We start from the raw sequence: 17,698 nt of genomic DNA, 5'->3' as shown, positions 1-17,698 counted from the left end.
TTAAAAAGGTTGAAAACCTCTGATCCAGGCCAACTGATTCTCTTCCTCAGCTTCCTGCCCCTCCCTCTATCCCTCCAGAATTTCTTTCTCATACAGTAGCAAACCCACAGGGGATTTCTATTTTCTGCTTCGCTGGGGAGAACCACACAGCCTTTCCAGATTTTCCAACTCCCCCTCAGTCTGGATCGAGTTGTAAATGAGCCTTCTTCAGCTTCATGGGGAAAGGCGAAGGGTGGAATTTGTGGCTACCTTTCACTTTTTCATCTTTCTCTCTGGCTGAAGCCCAGACATCCTGGGAGGCTGGGAGTCTCAATGGCGCCCTTATGGAGGTTTCACCTGGAGCAGAAACCATTGTTAGACCCCCTCTAGCCATGGCTCTGCTTTCCTCTTAGCTTGTTTCTCCCTTTTATCCTGATTTTGTGCTTCTTCAAAGTTCATGATGCCTTTGGTAGAGGCTATTCTCCAATTGGAATGCTTGCAGGCCAGTGATTCCCAGTTGTCAGTGTTTATACTACATTTTTAAAGATTTGCCTTGAGAGCGTCTTTGCACATTTCTTATGTAACATAAAGCAGTAATCTCGAATGCTCAGTAAGAAGGCTAATGAAATGAAAATCCAGACAGATGTTTCCCACTTCCCGGCTTCTTTGGTTTCTTGTTTCCTTCTTTTGCCTGAGGCTACTGGCCAGGGAGATGAAGGTGGCTGAAACTGTTTCATCAAGTGAAGTTAAACATACACCCAACTTCAGAGGAAAACTTCAGGCAAGACTGCAGGGTGTTCATAAAATGGCAGAAAATCAGCAGAATGAATTGTCAGCTTGGAGCAGGGAGAGGTTCAGTGATGGACATTAATGTAATATGCCTGCTTATCACTTCCTGTGGATTTTTTTGGGGGGGTGGGAGGGAATCGGATGAATACTAAACTTGCAATCCTACACTTAACAGGGGGCAAACTCTATTGAATTCAGTGGGATTTAACTTTTAGTAGACATGCATGTGTTAAGTTGTGGGTGAACATATCAGACGACACAGCGATTCTTCAGACAGCTCTTGTTTATTCACAGGTCAGAACAGAGATGGGCTGAAGGGTTCAGCCAGCCTGCTTATATAGAGCTCAACTACAAACAACAGTAACAACTTTCTGTATCTATCCAATCACTGACTGTCACTTTCAATTCCTTATTTGGATAAGTGGACCTGAGTGAAAACTATCTAAAGTATCCCCCTGCTGGCCCAGGGTGAGAACTTCAGTACATAACAGCATGATTATCCTTCTGCAGGCTGTTTGCATCACAGTCTCATAACAGATTCTAGCAAAATTAACATTTGTGCTAACAAACCGGAGGGGAGTGGGAGGCAGTAAAGAGAACCAGTGTGGTTGAAACTAACCTGAACATAGGTGCCAACACCCTGATGCCCTGGGTGCCCAAGCACCCATGAAATTTCCCATGAAGGGGGCCGGGCACCCACATATTTCAGTTCCAGGGCCATGCACGTTGAATGGCACCCACAGCCCCAGGCAGCCATGGTTGTGGGGCCAAGCTGGCAGTCCTGAACCTGAAAGTTGTGAATGGTGGGTTTGTTGTTTTTTGTTGTTCCTGTTTTAAATGTTTTTAGACACAGAATCATAGAATAGTAGGATTGGAAGGGACAAGGCATCATCTGCTCCAACTTCCTGCAATGTTGGATTTTTTTGCCCAGTGTGAAGCTCGAACCTACAACCGTGAGATTAAGAGTCTCATGTTGTACCCAGTGCTTTTTTCGGGGGGGGGGAACCACAGGGGTACACATACCCCTAAACATTTTGTGAATCTCTGTACTTTTGTCCGTTTACTGTATTCCCCTCCCCCATCTGAACTATAAAATGGTGGTTTTCTTGAGTCAAAATGAGAGTACCCCTAAACATGTTTTTTTGAAAAAAGCACTGACTGTATCCACTGAACTTTTTGTTTAATTTTTAATTGCATTGTTTTTCTTCTTTAATACTTGATGCCTTGGGCTCATTCGGGAGAAAGGATGGAAGAGTAACAAATCCTTATTGAAGATTTAGAAGCATGTTTGCTCTCTCCATTCCATCCTCAAGAATCACTGCGCGTTCCAAAAAACTACACTACAAATTGGAGCTGACACGTGAGCGAGCGATCAGCGCCAGTCAGTTGCCTCTGCTTCCCTGTAGGGGGCAGTGCTTCAAAATCCCAAAGCGAGCACTGACAGGCGCCCCCGCCTTACTCGCAGGGCCGTGACGTCACCACCCAGTACTAGTACCCATTAGGCTGCAGGAAAAGCTCCTCCCGTCGCCCTCCTTTCTACTCCCCTCAGAGTGAAGGCTGCGCTCTCATTGGCCAGGGCTCTGTACGCACGCGCAGTTTCAGTACCCTCCCTTTCCCCCCCGTCTTTTCTGCAGCCCTGACACTGACCCGGACCACGTGACAGGATGCTGACGGGAGGAGGAGGAAGTAGGAAGTGGATTCCCGAAAGGAGGAAGAGGGGGAAAAAAAACACTCAACACGGAACACAAACAAGCCGGGATTTTAAAGAAGCAGCAGACGCCATCGAACCGGAGCTCACCTGCCTCCCACTTTTGCCGGCCCTGAAGCGCCGCCATGTCCAACATGGAGAGTATCCTTGGTAACGCTGGAGGGAGGAGGCGGGGGGAGTGGGATCTCCGGAATGGAGCCTGGGGGGGCAACGGGAGCCCCTCCCCCGCTGCGGTAGACAGGGGCGAAGGGCGTGGCTATTGGAACCACCCGGACGGCAGAGGGAGCTCTCGATTGGTGGGCTTCGGGTGTTCTATGGGTGGGCGGAGCTTCGGAGCAGACCTTTCCCACCTTGGTGTTTCCCTTCGGGAGCGACAGCTGAGGGACAGGGCGCTAACCCCTTCCCCAAAAACCCCTCCTGGGAGGTGTACTGCTCTGTTTACAATAATAGAGAGGGTGGGGGGTGTTATTGCACTTTTTGCATACTTGTTTTATTTAATAATAATAATAATAATAATAATAATAATAATAGTAATAATAATAATTTATTTATACCCCGCCCTCCCCAGCCAAGACCGGGCTCAGGGTGGCTAACAACCAATAATAAAAACAAATTGATTAAAATACAATTTAAAAAGATTAAAACACAACATTAAAACATTAGGATGCAGCCTCTTCACAGGAGGAGAAAGGAAAAAGGAAGAGGGGAAGGGAATAAAACTGATTCTAAGCCAAGGGCCAGGTGGAACAACTCTGTCTTACAGGCCCTGCGGAAAGAAATTTATTTATTATATCATTTTTCGTCCAAGAAGCTTTTGGTTGCCCTCCCCATTTTTTAAAAAAATCCTCACAACAAACCTGTGAGGTAGGTTAACCAGAGAGGCAGTGGTTGGCCCAAGACCACCTGGGGCGTTTCATGGCAGAGTAGGCATCTGATCCCTGGTCTCCCAGGTCCTAGTCTGACAATTTTCTCCCCTTTTCCTTTAGATGATTTTATTAATCACTGCACCACACTGGTACTCTTCCTCCCACACACCTTTGCCTGTGTGGTAAGATGCTTTGTGGGGGTGGGGGCTAAACTGGCCCTAAGCTACTGCTTTGTGGCTGAATTGTACTTTGAACCCAGCCCTGATCCAGTGCTTCAACCTGTACACCACTATGGTTTAATAGCACTACTTCCTAAGGCAAAAGAAAGTATCTGTGGTGGTACCATAAAAGCTGATTGCAGGTTTATTGCAACGTTGGCTTTCATAGATGCACCAATTTGTGCATCTGTAGAAGCAGATCTGAAGGTATTCTTACATGAATGAGTACAGAGAAAATAATTGCATACAGTAGCGGGTGAAGAAAACATGAAAGGTGGCCTTTCTTTTTTCAAAACACCCTGCAGCATATACAATGTAATTGTACAGTGAAACCTTGGTTCCCAAACTTAATCCATTCCTGGAGTCTGTTTGATTTCCGAAACAGTTTGGGAACCAAGGGACGGCTTCTGATTGGCTGCAGCAGCTTCCTGCAGTCATGTTCGGCTTCCAAAGAATGTTCAAGAACTGGAACAATTACTTCCGGTTTTCGTTCATTCAGGAGCTGAAACGTTCGGCTCCCAAGGCGTTTGGGAGCTTAGGTCCCACTGCACTGTCCATACACAAGTGTAATTGGTGGTAGTATAACCTTCTGTGCTTTGTGTTACTTTATGGCTGTATGTGTCTCTGTGAAGTGTGGATGACATATAATTTACAATGTCTAGTTCATGGAAGTTTCTGCCACAAGCCATTAGGTTCTAGCAGTGCCTTAAAGACTTCTCTCAGTGTGCTCCTTCTCCCTGTTCTTGTCATAGATTAGCATGGTTACCCCTCTTGTGCTTGCTAAAATAAACAGGAGCGATACAATTTCCTTCTAGGATTTTCCCCACCACAGTAGTCCTTCTCAAATTAGGGCTTGGGATCTGTGAGTCTATACCATTCATTTGCAGGGGTCCCCTCTTCTCCTCTCCCCCCTCCCCCAAAATTAGGCCACACAGTCTTAGATGTTGGGCTCAAATATCTCATCTTAAGATATGTTGCTCTGCTTAGCCCAGGACTAGTAAGGCAACAAGTAGGAGACCGTAGTGTTTTCTTTGTTATCTTTTAGCAGCAAATACAGTTTTCATCCATGTGTTTAAAAATCTTGTACAGTCAAGTAAATGGACATAAATTTATCTCTTTCCCCCACCCTCGTCTCCTTTCCTCCTCCTCCTCGTTCCCCTTCCCCCCCCCCCCACCAGGTTGCCCATAATGGAATGTCTGTCACTATAGGGTGTGTCCTACCCTTTTTTGACTGTTTCTTAGGAGTCCAGACCAGTAGGCTCCACTCTATATGTGTGGAAAGAAGCACACTATTGATGTGTTTCTGTGAGTCCTTTTAAGCTGTAGGAAATGACAGCAAAGGGGTAGTCACTTCGAGTTGAGGCAAGGGCAAGAGCACCAACAAGTCTGATTGGTTTTATGCTGGGGTAATGTGTAGTATGGCTCTATGAGGTGTGGCTGCAGTTTATGCTCATACCTGGTTGGTTAGTGGTCCCAGGACTGTTCAGATTGTGAGACTGATTCAGTCCTGTTGGGCTGGTACCCTGGGTGAGAGACTGGGTGGGGAGTTTGTTTGTTTCCCAAAAGAGATTTGGGTGAACAAATTATTTAACTAGTGTTGTTGGTAAGACTGTTTGCTTCCTGTTACTGCCTGTACTGTGAGTCTATGTTTGGCTGGAGCAGTGTGCGCTTCTGGAGGGGAGGGTGCTTGACAAGTGTGTCTGGGAGGGACACAGATCTCAAGTATTCCTGTGGGTGCAGGGACAGATAGATATAGTTGTATAGAGGTCGGTCTGCAAGACGCTTGGAGAAGCTTGCATTATGTTGCCTGCTTCCCATCTGTAGTATCACTTGAAGCTTGTCCAGTGTGCATATTAGTCTGCTGTTGTTTCTGAATGCTGTTGATTCATAATAAGACCCTGTTTTTTTTGTTCTTTTAAAAAATAATTTTTATAAATTTTCTTTTCTCAAAACAAGTATCCAATATCATTGCTAAACATACATCTTCCAATTTCCCCCCTCCCTGTTGACTTCCCTCAACTACCATTTCTGGTTTATTACGTCAGATGATACATTCTGCTGTTTCTATACAATATTATGTTATCACATTGTTGTACTTCTTGTTCTCTGTAATTAAAATTGTAAACGTTTATTTAAATCCTGCCAGCGAGACCATTTCTTTCTGTTGTTTCTGCAGATATATTGTAAATGGTTCCCATTCTTTTTCAGAGGCACTATTGTCCCATAATAAGACCCTGTTGATCTTCTAGATGATCTGGATGTTGATCAATTCTGGATGAGAGACTGAGCAGGGGTAATCAGGAATATCTTCGGAAGCTCATCCAGTGTGCTCAATGGTCTGTTGTTGTTGTTTCTCAGTGCTACTCCAATGCATAAAAAGACCATGTTGAACATCCTAACATGAATGAATAGCTGGTGTAGTCTGTATTGCGGGGCTAGGTGGGCCTGATCTGACACAGCTTTGCCCAGCTGGATACCCTGTGGAACACCAGTTCGGACCAGAGCCTCTGAGAGGAGAAGATGTCATAGTTTATAGAAGTTCTCCTTCCTTTACTAGGAAACATCTCTGCTTAATAGCTGGACTGGAGAACCCTGCATGTGGCATGGGGTCATGGAGACTGATTGGGGATACTGTTGATGTACTTTCCACTTTGCTGCCCAACAGCTTCCCTTACTGAGCTAGCTGAGGTGGTCTCTAGTGTGGGTTTGGATAGACTCAGGACTCTAGCCCTGGGTGACTTCACTACCCACTTCGATAATGCCTCGGAGCCAGCTCAGGATTTCATGGGAACCATGGGACGGCCTCAGATGGTCTTTGGTCTCAACCTATAGAACAGGGCTTTGTAGAGAAAGAGGGGTTATCAGAATATGGAGGGAGGGCTTGTCTTAACCAGCTGCACTGGCTCCCGGTGGAGTACAGGGTCAGATTTAAGGTGCTGGTTTTGACCTTTAAAGCCCTTCACAGCCTAGGACCCTCGTACCTATGGGATCGTCTCTCCTGGTATGCCCCACGGAGGACCTTAAGGTCCCTAAATAGCAACACCCTAGAGGTCCCGGGCCCTAAGGAAGTTAGATTAGCCTCAACCAGAGCCAGGGCCTTTTCAACACTGGCTCCGGCCTGGTGGAACGCTCTGTCTCATGAGACCAGGGCCCTGCGGGATCTGATTTCTTTCTGCACGGTCTGTAAGACAGAGTTGTTCCACCTGGCCTTTGGCTTAGAATCAGTTTGATTCCCTCCCCCTCTTCCTTTTTCCTTTCTCCTCCTGTGAAGAGGCTGCATCCTAATGTTTTAATGTTGTATTTTAATCTTTTTAAATTGTATTTTAATCAACTTGTTTTTATTATTGGTTGTTAGCCGCCCTGAGCCTGGTCTTGGCTGGGGAGGGTGGGGTATAAATAAAAATTTACTACTATTGTTGTTGTTATTATTGTCACTGTCAGATTGCATCCTAGAGAAGTTTGGACTTTTGGCAGCAGTCCCACTCTGCAGGAGTGATAACTTATACAGATGGTCCAACCCAGAGGATAAATGAACCTGGTAGGTTCCTGACTGCTCTAGAGGATTTTCCAGAAGCCAGAGCTAGTGATACTGTCAAGTACCTGCTGTCATGGGATAATGAGATGAGGAGGGTTATCAACACAAACACTCCCAAGGTTCGTCTCTGGTCCTGCAGAGTCTTCCCTGCTTACCAAGGAGCTGCAGAGTTTACTAAGGATCTGTAGTTAGTGAAGCAGACTTGAAGACAACTGCAGTGTTGGTGGCTGAAAACTCACTCCAAATCGGACACTACTGCATACCAAGCAGCACTGAGGGCAGTGAAGGAGAACTACCTTATTTTTCGCTCTATAAGACGCACCAGACCACAAGATGCACCTAGTTTTTGGAGGAGGAAAACAAGAAAAAAAATATTCTGAATCCCAGAAGCCAGAACAGCAAGAGGGATCACTGCGCAGTGAAAGCAGCGATCCCTCTTGCTGTTCTGGCTTCTGGGATAGCTGCGCAGCCTGCATTCACTCCATAAGACGCACACACATTTCCCCTTACTTTTTAGGAGGGAAAAAGTGAGTCTCATAGAGCAAAAAATACGGTAATTTGCTGCTTCCATTGTGTTCTCCAAGAGCCAGCCAGCCAAATCATTTTGGGTGGTCTGGAGACTAGTTGTAACAGGGATGATGGCTGGACTTCTGGAACACTTGGCAGAAAGTTGTGAGCACTTTGCATGGCACATTGAGGATAAAGTTGCTTGGCTCCATAGCGCCATAGATACCACTGTTGTTGCAACTCCAGCTGATGTGTCCAATGCAATGCCTTCTCTGTGGGATCAATCACAGTTTATGTGGCCAGTTGATATAGGCAGGATTCTTGCAATGATGCAACCAACTTTTTCTTTTATTGACCCCAGCCCATCCTGTTGTTGGGTGCCTGTAGGTGGACACTACATAGATTTTAGAGAGTTATTGTTGCTCTTATTTTTTGTTGCCTGCCTCATTACTGGAAGAGCTGATATTTCTACTGTGTCCCTCCCCAAGACTATCAGAAGGCTGATAGTCAGGATATACTAAAGAACAGGTCCCCCCTCCCTCTTAGAGAGATCCAGGAACTTTATATAATAAGGAGTTTTAGACTGTCCAAACAGCTGGGAAATGGCTGGAATTTAAATCACAAGATACTTGGGTTGGCTTTGTCTGTATCATGGTACCTGGTTGAAGGACCAATGAAATGGCAGTGGCAGAGCTGAACAGATCTTCTTCTCTGATGCCATTGCATCAACAGAGATACTCATAGTTGTGAGGAGACATTTTTTGTGGAGAAGAATCTGTCTATCAAATGTAGATTTTTAAATAATTGCTGATTACAATTACTGGGATTTGGTTTGAATCTAATGCTGCTACAACAGAGCCTGGGCTGGAGATGTCACAAGCAGTTGCTTATCTCAGTTGCTTAATTGCTTCAGCTTGCCCACCCCTGAAGAAAGTAGACAAGGTGCATGGATTTTTGGAGTGCACTATGTGTAATCTATAGCTGACTGGTAAAGGGCAGATGAATTTATTGATCAAGGTTGTCAGTACTTCCTCTAGGTGGGTTTGGGGTGTTGGAGCCCATCTTTTTAATAATGGCCTTGTCTGCAGTGAACTATCAAATCCAGTACTGAATTTAGAGAATTTTGTGTACAATGCCATGGATATAGCTTTAAAACTTCAACGAGACCATCTTCATACTGTCAACATTTATATTACTTGTTAACTGAGAACATCATCCTTAACTTAAATTTAAGAGCATCTTTTTAACTTGAAGTTCGCTGCCAAAGAACTTAACAGAAATGCCAAAAAGTGTGATAAAGAAGAAAAGGTTGAAAAAGCCAAAATTAAGAAGGTGAGACATGAAATTATATTGGAAGTTCCCCATATATACTGTTTGATAGTGTGTGAGCACGATCTTTCGCTGTGACAGTAGGAAGTTATAAATAAAAGTTTGCACTGTTTATACACATCATTGGTGATGGCACAGTTGCTTACTGCAATATGTTTGCATTAGAAACTAAAAATAAAACATTAATTTATTGCAAACTGATTAACAGAATATCTCCATCCCCCAACACATGTACATAATGGTTGAACATGAATCCTTGGACTCTAAAGCAGCCATTTTCAAAGTGGATTTTCTTCTCTTTTCTTTTTTCCCTTTCCCCATCCCCCTTTTTTCCTTTTTCAGGTGGGGGAATTATTGAACCTTACCCAGCAGTAAATTTACTGGCCGAAAAGCCATTAAATCTACAGTGTCAGTTTTCATACCTATCCATACAGTACCAGCTCCTCATTCAGAATCCAGTGTGTGTGTCCAGGAGAGTGGGTAGTGATGGGTAGTGATGTTATCCCATCTGTAGCAGATCATCTGATTTGATCTTTAGTTGGACTATTGGTATGTGTCTGCCAGCAATTTGCAAAGCTTCGATAAGCTCTCCTGAGGGACCTGCCAGTTTGGTGTTGTTAATGTAGAGTGCTGGCCTTCTTCCTGTATTTTTTTTAGACAATGAGAGCACTGGTACCCAAGGAAATAAGTGTAATAGTAATCATATGCCATCATCCTCCTTATTGCCATGTGTGTACCGGAATCTGACGGTGACGGTCTAGGTCTGAAAGCTAAGATTTATTAGGGTGCATTTCTTAATTAGTTGAAAAGCTGTGTTCTGCTTCTCTTTGTTTAAATAAAAGGCAATTCAGAAAGGCAATACTGAAGTGGCAAGAATACATGCAGAAAATGCAATCCGGCAGAAGAATCAAGCCATCAACTTCTTGCGGATGAGTGCTCGGGTTGATGCTGTAGCGGCAAGAGTTCAAACAGCAGTAACAATGGGCAAGGTAATCAGCTTTATCATGTTTTAGCAAGAAACACAAGTTTCCAAAAAACTTGCACTATGTACGTTTTCGTAAGATGGTTTGTACAAGGCAAGTCCACAGACCTTTTGCTGCTAAGTAGGTAAAACCCTGTAGAATTTCAAATGCTGTGTTAAATAGAAATGTGGTCTATTTGAATCTCCTGAAGAAGCAGCTAACTATTGTAACAATGGCTAGTGTTGTGCAATTTCATGTCATGTTAGTTTATTTTGGGCTATAGTTGCCCAAAGTTTCAAATAAGAAATTTAAAAAATGTGGTTACTATATACGTTGTTCTCCTAGGTAACAAAGTCAATGGCTGGAGTAGTTAAATCGATGGATGCTACGTTGAAAAGTATGAACTTGGAAAAGGTAAACAAATAAATTCAGAAGTTGAGTCTTAAGATATTTCCTTTTGTTCCTGGCTTGACATCATTTGTGCTCCTGGCTTGACATCATTTGCTTATGTGCAGATATCTGCCTTGATGGACAAATTTGAGCAGCAGTTTGAAACCTTAGATGTTCAGACGGCACAGATGGAAGACACAATGAGTAATACCACTACACTAACAACACCACAAGTAAGTAATATTGAAGCAGGTATAACTTGCCATTAGCAGTCCTATCCAGCTGCCCCTGGGTGCTTTCTTGACTAATATGAGAGAGAGACTTTCAGAGAAAAATATGGCTGGGCTAAATAGACTCTGCCCTTACAGCTGGACCTTCTCTGACTCAGCTAGAGAATGGAGTCAAGTTTACTCCATTTATTCTGCTGACAAAATAATAATAATAATAATAATAATAATAATAATAATAATAATAATAATAATAATAATAATAATACTACAGTGGTTTTTCACTGGGCCTCCTCAAGTGCTTCTCAGCGATTATTTAATGAAGAAATCAGGAAGAGCTTGGAAACTCTCCTGAGCAGCAGCTTGTCCACCTCCTCTGATTTTTTGCAGTGGCCTGCTGCCAATATGTTTTGGATGATGGCAAGGCCCGGAAGATGTGCAGCCTAGAATATTTCTCTGATTCCTCTACAATAAGCAGGGTTCCTCTGCAGATGAGTCAATATGGAAGGTTCTCCTTGAAGACAGAAAGTTAGAAAACCATTAGTGCATCTACACTAGGAACTTTGTCAGTATTAATTATTGGTTGTGTATGTGTTGTTTTTTTTAAAGTAGGAAAAATTAGTACAGTCATACCTCGAGTTGAATGTGCATCAGGTTGAGCGCTTTCGGGTTGCGCTCCACGGCAACCCAGAAGTAAAGGAGTGCGTTATTTCCGGATTTTGCTGTTCGCGCATACTCAGATGCTCAAAATGATGTCATGCACGGAAGCGGCAAAATGCGACACGCGCAGATGCACCGTCGTGTCTTAGGTTCCATTCAGGATGTGAACGGGGCTTTGGAACGGATCCCGTTCGTATCCCGAGATACCACTAACTGTTTTAGTAGAATGCTGAAGGCCTTCTTGGTAGTGGCACCATCCCTGTGGAATGCCCTCCCTTCAGATGTCATTGAGATAAAGAGCTACATAACTTTTAGAAGACATTTGAAGGCAGCCCCAGTATCGGGGAGTTTTTAATGTTTGATATTTTACTATGTTTTATATGTGCTGTAAGCCATTCATAGTGGCTGGGGAAACCCAGGCAGATGGGCAGGGTATAAATAATAAAATTAATATTAGTAGTAATAGTGGTGATAGTAGTCTCAGCAGCAGCACCTTTAAGCTACAAACTATACATGCAAATGTAGTGATAGCATCACTAAATGATGAATAAAAACAAATAAAAAATAGGCTTGAGTGTAATGCAGCACAATCCTATGAATGGTTTTTTGGAAGTAAGATTTGCTGAGTTCAGTAAGGTTTACCCCCCAATAAATAGGCATAGGCGTGTGCAGATAACACTACAGTCATACCTCAGGATGAATATGCTTCGGGTTAAGCATTTTCAGGTTGCGCTCTGCGGCGACCCGGAAGTAACGGAGCGCGTTACTTCTGGGTTTCACCACACGCATGCACAGAAGCGCCAAAACGTGATGTGCAGATGTGCAGACACTGGTTACGTTCACTTCGGGATGCGATCGGGGCTCCGGAATGGATCCCGTTCGAATCCCAAGGTACCACTGTAGTTTTAATTGCTTTTTAAGAAGCTGCATTTTGAGAGGCCAGATTTGCTTTGTGAATGTGTTAGCTCCCTCTGGTGGTATTCACAGGTTCAAAAAACCGCATGTGATCTTTTCTATTACGCTGGATTCCATGTCTGTTAGAATGGTAAAACTGATTTGGTCCTCATTTTTTAGAACCAAGTGGACCTGCTTCTGCAGGAAATGGCAGATGAAGCTGGGTGAGTGTAAACATTTGAAGACTGAAACACCGAGTATTCTAATGGCAGTGCTTAATAAAGTTTTAATGCGCTTGAGATAGCAATAAATGCTGCCTTTCCTCTGATCCAGGAAGCATAATGTTAACTGAATACGTTGCAATGATAGTATAGCGCTGTTCTCTCAGGAAAAAACATGACTATTTCCACCTTTACCTGGAGGGAGATAGATAGATGATAGATATATAATGTCAAGTACAGTATCCTTACTTTGACTGAGAGATCACTATGAGACCAGAATGATAGAAAACTACATGTTGGACCTCTCTGAAATAACACGAGTAAGAAAAAACTTGGAACTCTCTAATAATGCTATTTAGTAGCAACAGTGCTAGGCACTATTCATTCATTCATTCATTCATTTAATTATTTCTAGGCTTCACTTTTAATTAAAAAAACAGCAAAGTGGTATACCACATACAAAATTACACAGAAGTGGCATAGTCTCCATCTCGAACACTGCAAAGATAGAAGAGGGCAAAAGTGAAGGGGCAGAAGAGTAACAAATATGAGGACAGCAGAGGATTAATGCACCCCTTCAGTGGTGCAGATATTTCATAAAGCTGATCTCTTATACCTGCTACTCTGTTATTAATTGGCATATTACATGTTGAGGACTGGAGATAGAAGTGAGCACAGCTGGGATGCTTTCAGCTTGTGGCAATAAGTGCACCTGAGGTGTGGGGGCTACTATCAGAATAACTTCTTGTATATTGGTTTCTCTTCTTCTGAACTCTAGCCTTGACCTGAATATGGAACTACCTCAGGGACAGACAGGCTCTGTTGGCACAAGTGTTGCATCAGCGGAACAGGTAAACCCTCTTTTTGCTTGCTTGGTGTTTCTTCCTTATCCCAGGAGTGGGGAACCTAAGGCCCAGGGACCAAGTGCAGCCTTTTGGGGCTTCTCCATCTGGTCCTCAGGACACCCATTATCAGTCCTCCTCCACACCTTCCTTAAGTGCATTGGCTTGGCTGGAATGTATGCTTGAACTGTAGTGATGCTTCTTGCTTGCCTGGGTGGAGAGGGGTGTGTGTAAGCCCTTTGCTCTTGTGGGCCCGGAATGTAGCCTGTGTGCAAAGTGTCTCACCTGTTGCTCCATCAGGCCTCTGGCTCTGCCCACCACTGATGTGGCTTCGGGAAGGATGCCCATAAGGAAAAGTGTCCCACCCCTGCCTTAATAGCATGTAAGATTGTCTCTTCAGTTGGAGCATTTAGACCAACCTTCCATAAACTGGTGCTCGCCTAATGTTTTGGACTCTAAACTCCCATCAGCATATGTTAGTCCAGGTGTAATCCCAAAACATGTGGAGGTTGGAGAAAGCTATTTTAGATGTACATGAACTAACTATTGCCAGCTCATAGTTTGGCTAGATCTCATAACGGGACAAGCGAGCTAAGAAGAAGCAGCCTTACTGCTCTTCATGCCCTTTCAGGTTCAGAGTTTGCTTGTTTTCCTGTTCCTTCCCATTCCTCTTGCACTGTGTTTATAAGCCTATACAGAGCTTAGAAGGAGTTAGTACAGGCAACTCCCCCACTTACGCAGGGGTTACGTTCTGGGGCCCCATGTGCATAAGTGAAATCGCATAAAATGGGGAGCACCTTCTCTGCCACTCTTGCTTCAGCCCACACCAAAAATACTGCATCCAAAAATATCCACAATTAGAATTGACACCCTGGGGTCGGGAGGAGGCTGGAGGAGAAGTGTAAAAGCTGTTGCTGTGCTACCATGCACATCAGCTGTTAGGCAGGGAAGCTGAGCAGCATAAACAAAGCCCCACTGCACCACCAGTCTCTTCAGGGCTTCCTCCACCCTCACTGATGTCCTTTTTGGGCTCCATGGAAGGTCTCGCGAGCCATGAGGACTCTGCAGCTCTCTCTTGCCATTTCCAGGTTTGAATTGAATTATGTAATTATTTCCCAGCGCTTCCCTTGAGTTGATCAGGCATAAGAGGGTAGTTACCCATAGTTTTATCATTTAGATGTAGATCTTCAAGCCTAGCAGAGCTCAGTCTCTCTTTGGTCTGGCTGCTGTTCTTCTAGAAAGTTAAGTCTTTGTCCCTTAAGTAGTGCATTAATGAATGCCTTTTGTTGGTTGGTCTGAATTCTGCAGGATGAGCTCTCACAGAGACTGGCGCGCCTTCGTGATCAAGTGTAACGGGAAGAGTTGGAACTGCTATCTTCTGCATTTGCTTCCAAAGCATTCTGTGTGCATAAATCACAGCCTGACATAAGGTCTCCATCTCTAATATTTCCAGTTAGATATACTTAATGGGCGCTTCTCTTTTTGTCCTACTGTGCTTTTAAAAATGTGTTAACCCAATGGTGATATGAACTTCAGTGTATTTTCTAGTTTTAAGCATTTTTTAAGTCAAGGGTTATATTTTTGCAGATACTTTTTCCAAGACACAGATTGAATTTTGCCAAGTGTCACATCGGATTATCAATCCGGAAATAGAGTAGCACCTTTTAACATATATGATTTTAAGTTATGTAGCAGGGTTTTAAATTATAAATAATGTCTCTCCCCCCCGCAAAAGTGGGGAGTCCATCAATATCTGCGGGGAAAGACCAGTGTGACAGAATGATATATTTGTTTGTGTGTTTGTGTACTGTTTAAACATCCCTGGATAATCTTTCCATGGTGTTGCAGAACAAGCTTACTTATGGAACAAGCTTAACTGTAGTAACACAACAAAATGATAGTTGTTATGCTGTCCTTGTAGCTGGAATCATTAGCATCATCACTTGAGAACCGAAGGAATAAACTATATTTTTAAACACTCCTGCCTAGATTATATACTGTATATATTACACTCTCCCAGAAATTTCAGGAATGCTTCTTAAATAACTAATTAAAATGCTAGCTGAAATGTCATCTTACATTGTGGCAAAATTGTATTTTATATTCTTCTGTCGGGGGGGTGGGACAGCGGATGTCTCAAAAGTGGAAATGAACTTGCATAGATAAAGTGCATACTCAAAATTCTTGCTCAATCTTGTTTCACAGCTGAGCTTAAAACCAATGGCAGCTTCTTAAAAAGGCAGTTAAAAAGCCTGCATTTAAAATGTGAATATCCTGGATGCTTCAGTTTTGCTAGGATTTACAAGCCTTGGGTGTCATCTTCTGTTCAAATCATAGATGTCCACAGTGCCCACCATTTTGATGTATCTTCCTTCTATCATAATTAACTAAAAAGTTCCTGGGTTGGCTGAAAACAACTACTAAAAATTGGGCTGGTATAATGACTTGCACGTTCCTTTTGGTGCAAATCTCAAGACAGTCTTTGTGCAACTTAAGAGTGCAGTGTTTAATGAGGCCATCAGATAGGACGGAGGGCAGTGTGATGTGGTACAAAAGAGGACAAGGAGAAAGAATGCTATTTGGGCATGTTAAAAATTTCTACACTTGATTTCTGACTTGTAGACATTTTATTTGTATACAGCCAGAAATGTGAAAGGCCAAACAGTGTGCAAAACCAAAAATTATAAAGCTGTCTTCCTGGTGAAACAAAGGTAACATGCATCTGAAGGAAAACCTCCCATCTTTAATTCTGTTTATTGGCATCCTTTCCCATTGTTTTATTTCCCCCCTATGAAGCCTGCAGTCTTGTCGGCTGAGAGGCTGGGGTATAACTGGAGATATCAACTTTCTACTACTACACGGCAGCAGCTGCTTCTATACAAGGGCCAGGATGTGTGAAAGGGGTGAGAAAACAAGAAGTTCCTCCTGTTCAGACAACCTTTACAGTGACTGCACTTTGTGTGTTTCAGGATGGAATTAAAAATATAGTTTATATCCCTTAAACTCAGGCCTATTTTTAAAGCAACGTTCTGTTGCTTTTGTTGAGACATTAGAGCGGGATTAGGTACAAATCCAGATTTATTCCCACCAACACCTCCCTAAAAAAATGTGTACATTTTTTCAAACAGGACACCTCATTGGAAAATACATTACAGTGGTACCTTGGATTACAAACACCTTAGGTTACAAACACTTCGGGTTACAGACTCCGCTAACGCGGAAGTAGTACCTCGGGTTAAGAACTTTGCTTCAGGATGAGAACAGAAATCGCGTGGTGGCGGTGTGGTGGCAGCCAGAGGCCCCATTAGCTAAAGTGGTGCTTCAGGTTAAGAACAGTTTCAGGTTAAGAACAGACCTCCGGAATGACTTAAGTTCTTAACCAGAGGTACCACTGTATTATACTACATTTTCTCCTCCTGGGTTGCTTAGAGTGGTGTACATTGTTCTCTGTCTTCTTCCTTTATTCTCACACTAATCCTCTAAGGTGGAATAGGCAGATGGTGACTGACCTAGATTCAGCCAGAGAGCTGCTTTGTGGTTGAGTGAGGTTTTAAACCTGGGTCTGCCTGATCCTAGTCTGACACACTAGAAACTGGACCACAGTGCCTCTTTCTCTTGGTATTGCTCACTGCTTAATATTTTCTGTAGTAGCTTGCTTTTGGATTTCTGTGTAATCATGAGAACAAGCAGCCAGTATATTTTTAAAACGCTCCTTTTTCCTGCCTGCCTTTTTTCAATGGAACCAGCAGAGGGAAGTAGAAGACCTATCTTTTGATGGGAAAGGTTTGCTTAAACAGCAAAGGCTAGGTACTGCAAATATATATTCCCCCTTCTGTCTGGCTTAGAGGGTCTGTTTAAGAAACCGGAGCTACTTGCTTGTTCTAAATTTTAGATTAGATGCCATCACTCCTTTTGTCATTTTTTAAAAACCAAGATTTTGATAATTCATGAAAATAAGATAATGTATATTGATGATTGATTGGTTAATTTCTATATCACTTAATATATTAAAAATATCTCTATGTCACTTAATAAGTTTTTTAAAATCTCTCAAGTGGTGTACAAAAAACTGAAGCAACAACAGACAACTTAAAATATTACAAAAATACACAGTTACATATAAAAATGTTTATATGTAAGTTTGTTGTTGTAGTTTAGTCATGTCCGACTCTTCGTGACCCCACGGACCAGAGCACGCCAGGCACTCCTGTCTTCCACTGCCTCCCGCAGTTTGGTCAAACTCATGCTTGTAGCTTCGAGAACACTGTCCAACTATCTCGTCCTCTGTCGTCCCCTTCTCCTTGTGCCCTCAATCTTTCCCAACATCAAGGTCTTTTCCAGGGAGTCTTATAAAAATCTATATCAATTCATTTTCCTTCTGACACACCCTCTCTCTCAGCCTCTGGGTTTTCACCCAGGGTTCAAACAAACTCTCAGCTCACCCAAAAAAGTCTCACAACGAGAATTCCTGGAAACAGCGGACATCACCCTAGTCTGCCAGTTTAGACTTGCTTTTTATGAGCAGGCCCAAGGTGTATGGTACTTCCTTAGGCTGCCCACGGCTGTGTTCT

At 43.2% G+C, this 17,698-nt stretch overlaps 1 protein-coding gene across 1 annotated transcript; it reads left to right on the top strand.

Annotated features, from left to right (window-relative positions):
- The first annotated feature begins 2,471 nt into the window (after positions 1-2,471).
- CHMP1B (charged multivesicular body protein 1B) lies at positions 2,472-15,105 on the top strand. Its single transcript, XM_053373173.1, has 8 exons — positions 2,472-2,617; positions 8,837-8,934; positions 9,774-9,920; positions 10,239-10,307; positions 10,409-10,516; positions 12,245-12,288; positions 13,064-13,136; positions 14,436-15,105. The coding sequence occupies exons 1-8, from the start codon at positions 2,602-2,604 to the stop codon at positions 14,478-14,480; spliced, it is 600 nt and encodes a 199-aa protein (XP_053229148.1). The 5' UTR covers positions 2,472-2,601; the 3' UTR covers positions 14,481-15,105.
- Positions 15,106-17,698: the final 2,593 nt, after the last annotated feature.

This window comes from Podarcis raffonei, chromosome Z (genome assembly GCF_027172205.1).
Source record: "Podarcis raffonei isolate rPodRaf1 chromosome Z, rPodRaf1.pri, whole genome shotgun sequence".
NCBI lineage: Eukaryota > Metazoa > Chordata > Lepidosauria > Squamata > Lacertidae > Podarcis > Podarcis raffonei.
The sequence above is the reverse complement of the archived record's forward strand: the minus strand, read 5'-3'. Positions and strand labels throughout refer to the sequence as shown.

Coding starts and splice junctions, on each gene's coding strand:
- CHMP1B (XM_053373173.1), top strand. Junction 10,517..12,244: donor CTACACTAACAACACCACAA/GTAAGTAATATT, acceptor CTCATTTTTTAG/AACCAAGTGGACCTGCTTCT. Junction 13,137..14,435: donor GTGTTGCATCAGCGGAACAG/GTAAACCCTCTT, acceptor TGAATTCTGCAG/GATGAGCTCTCACAGAGACT.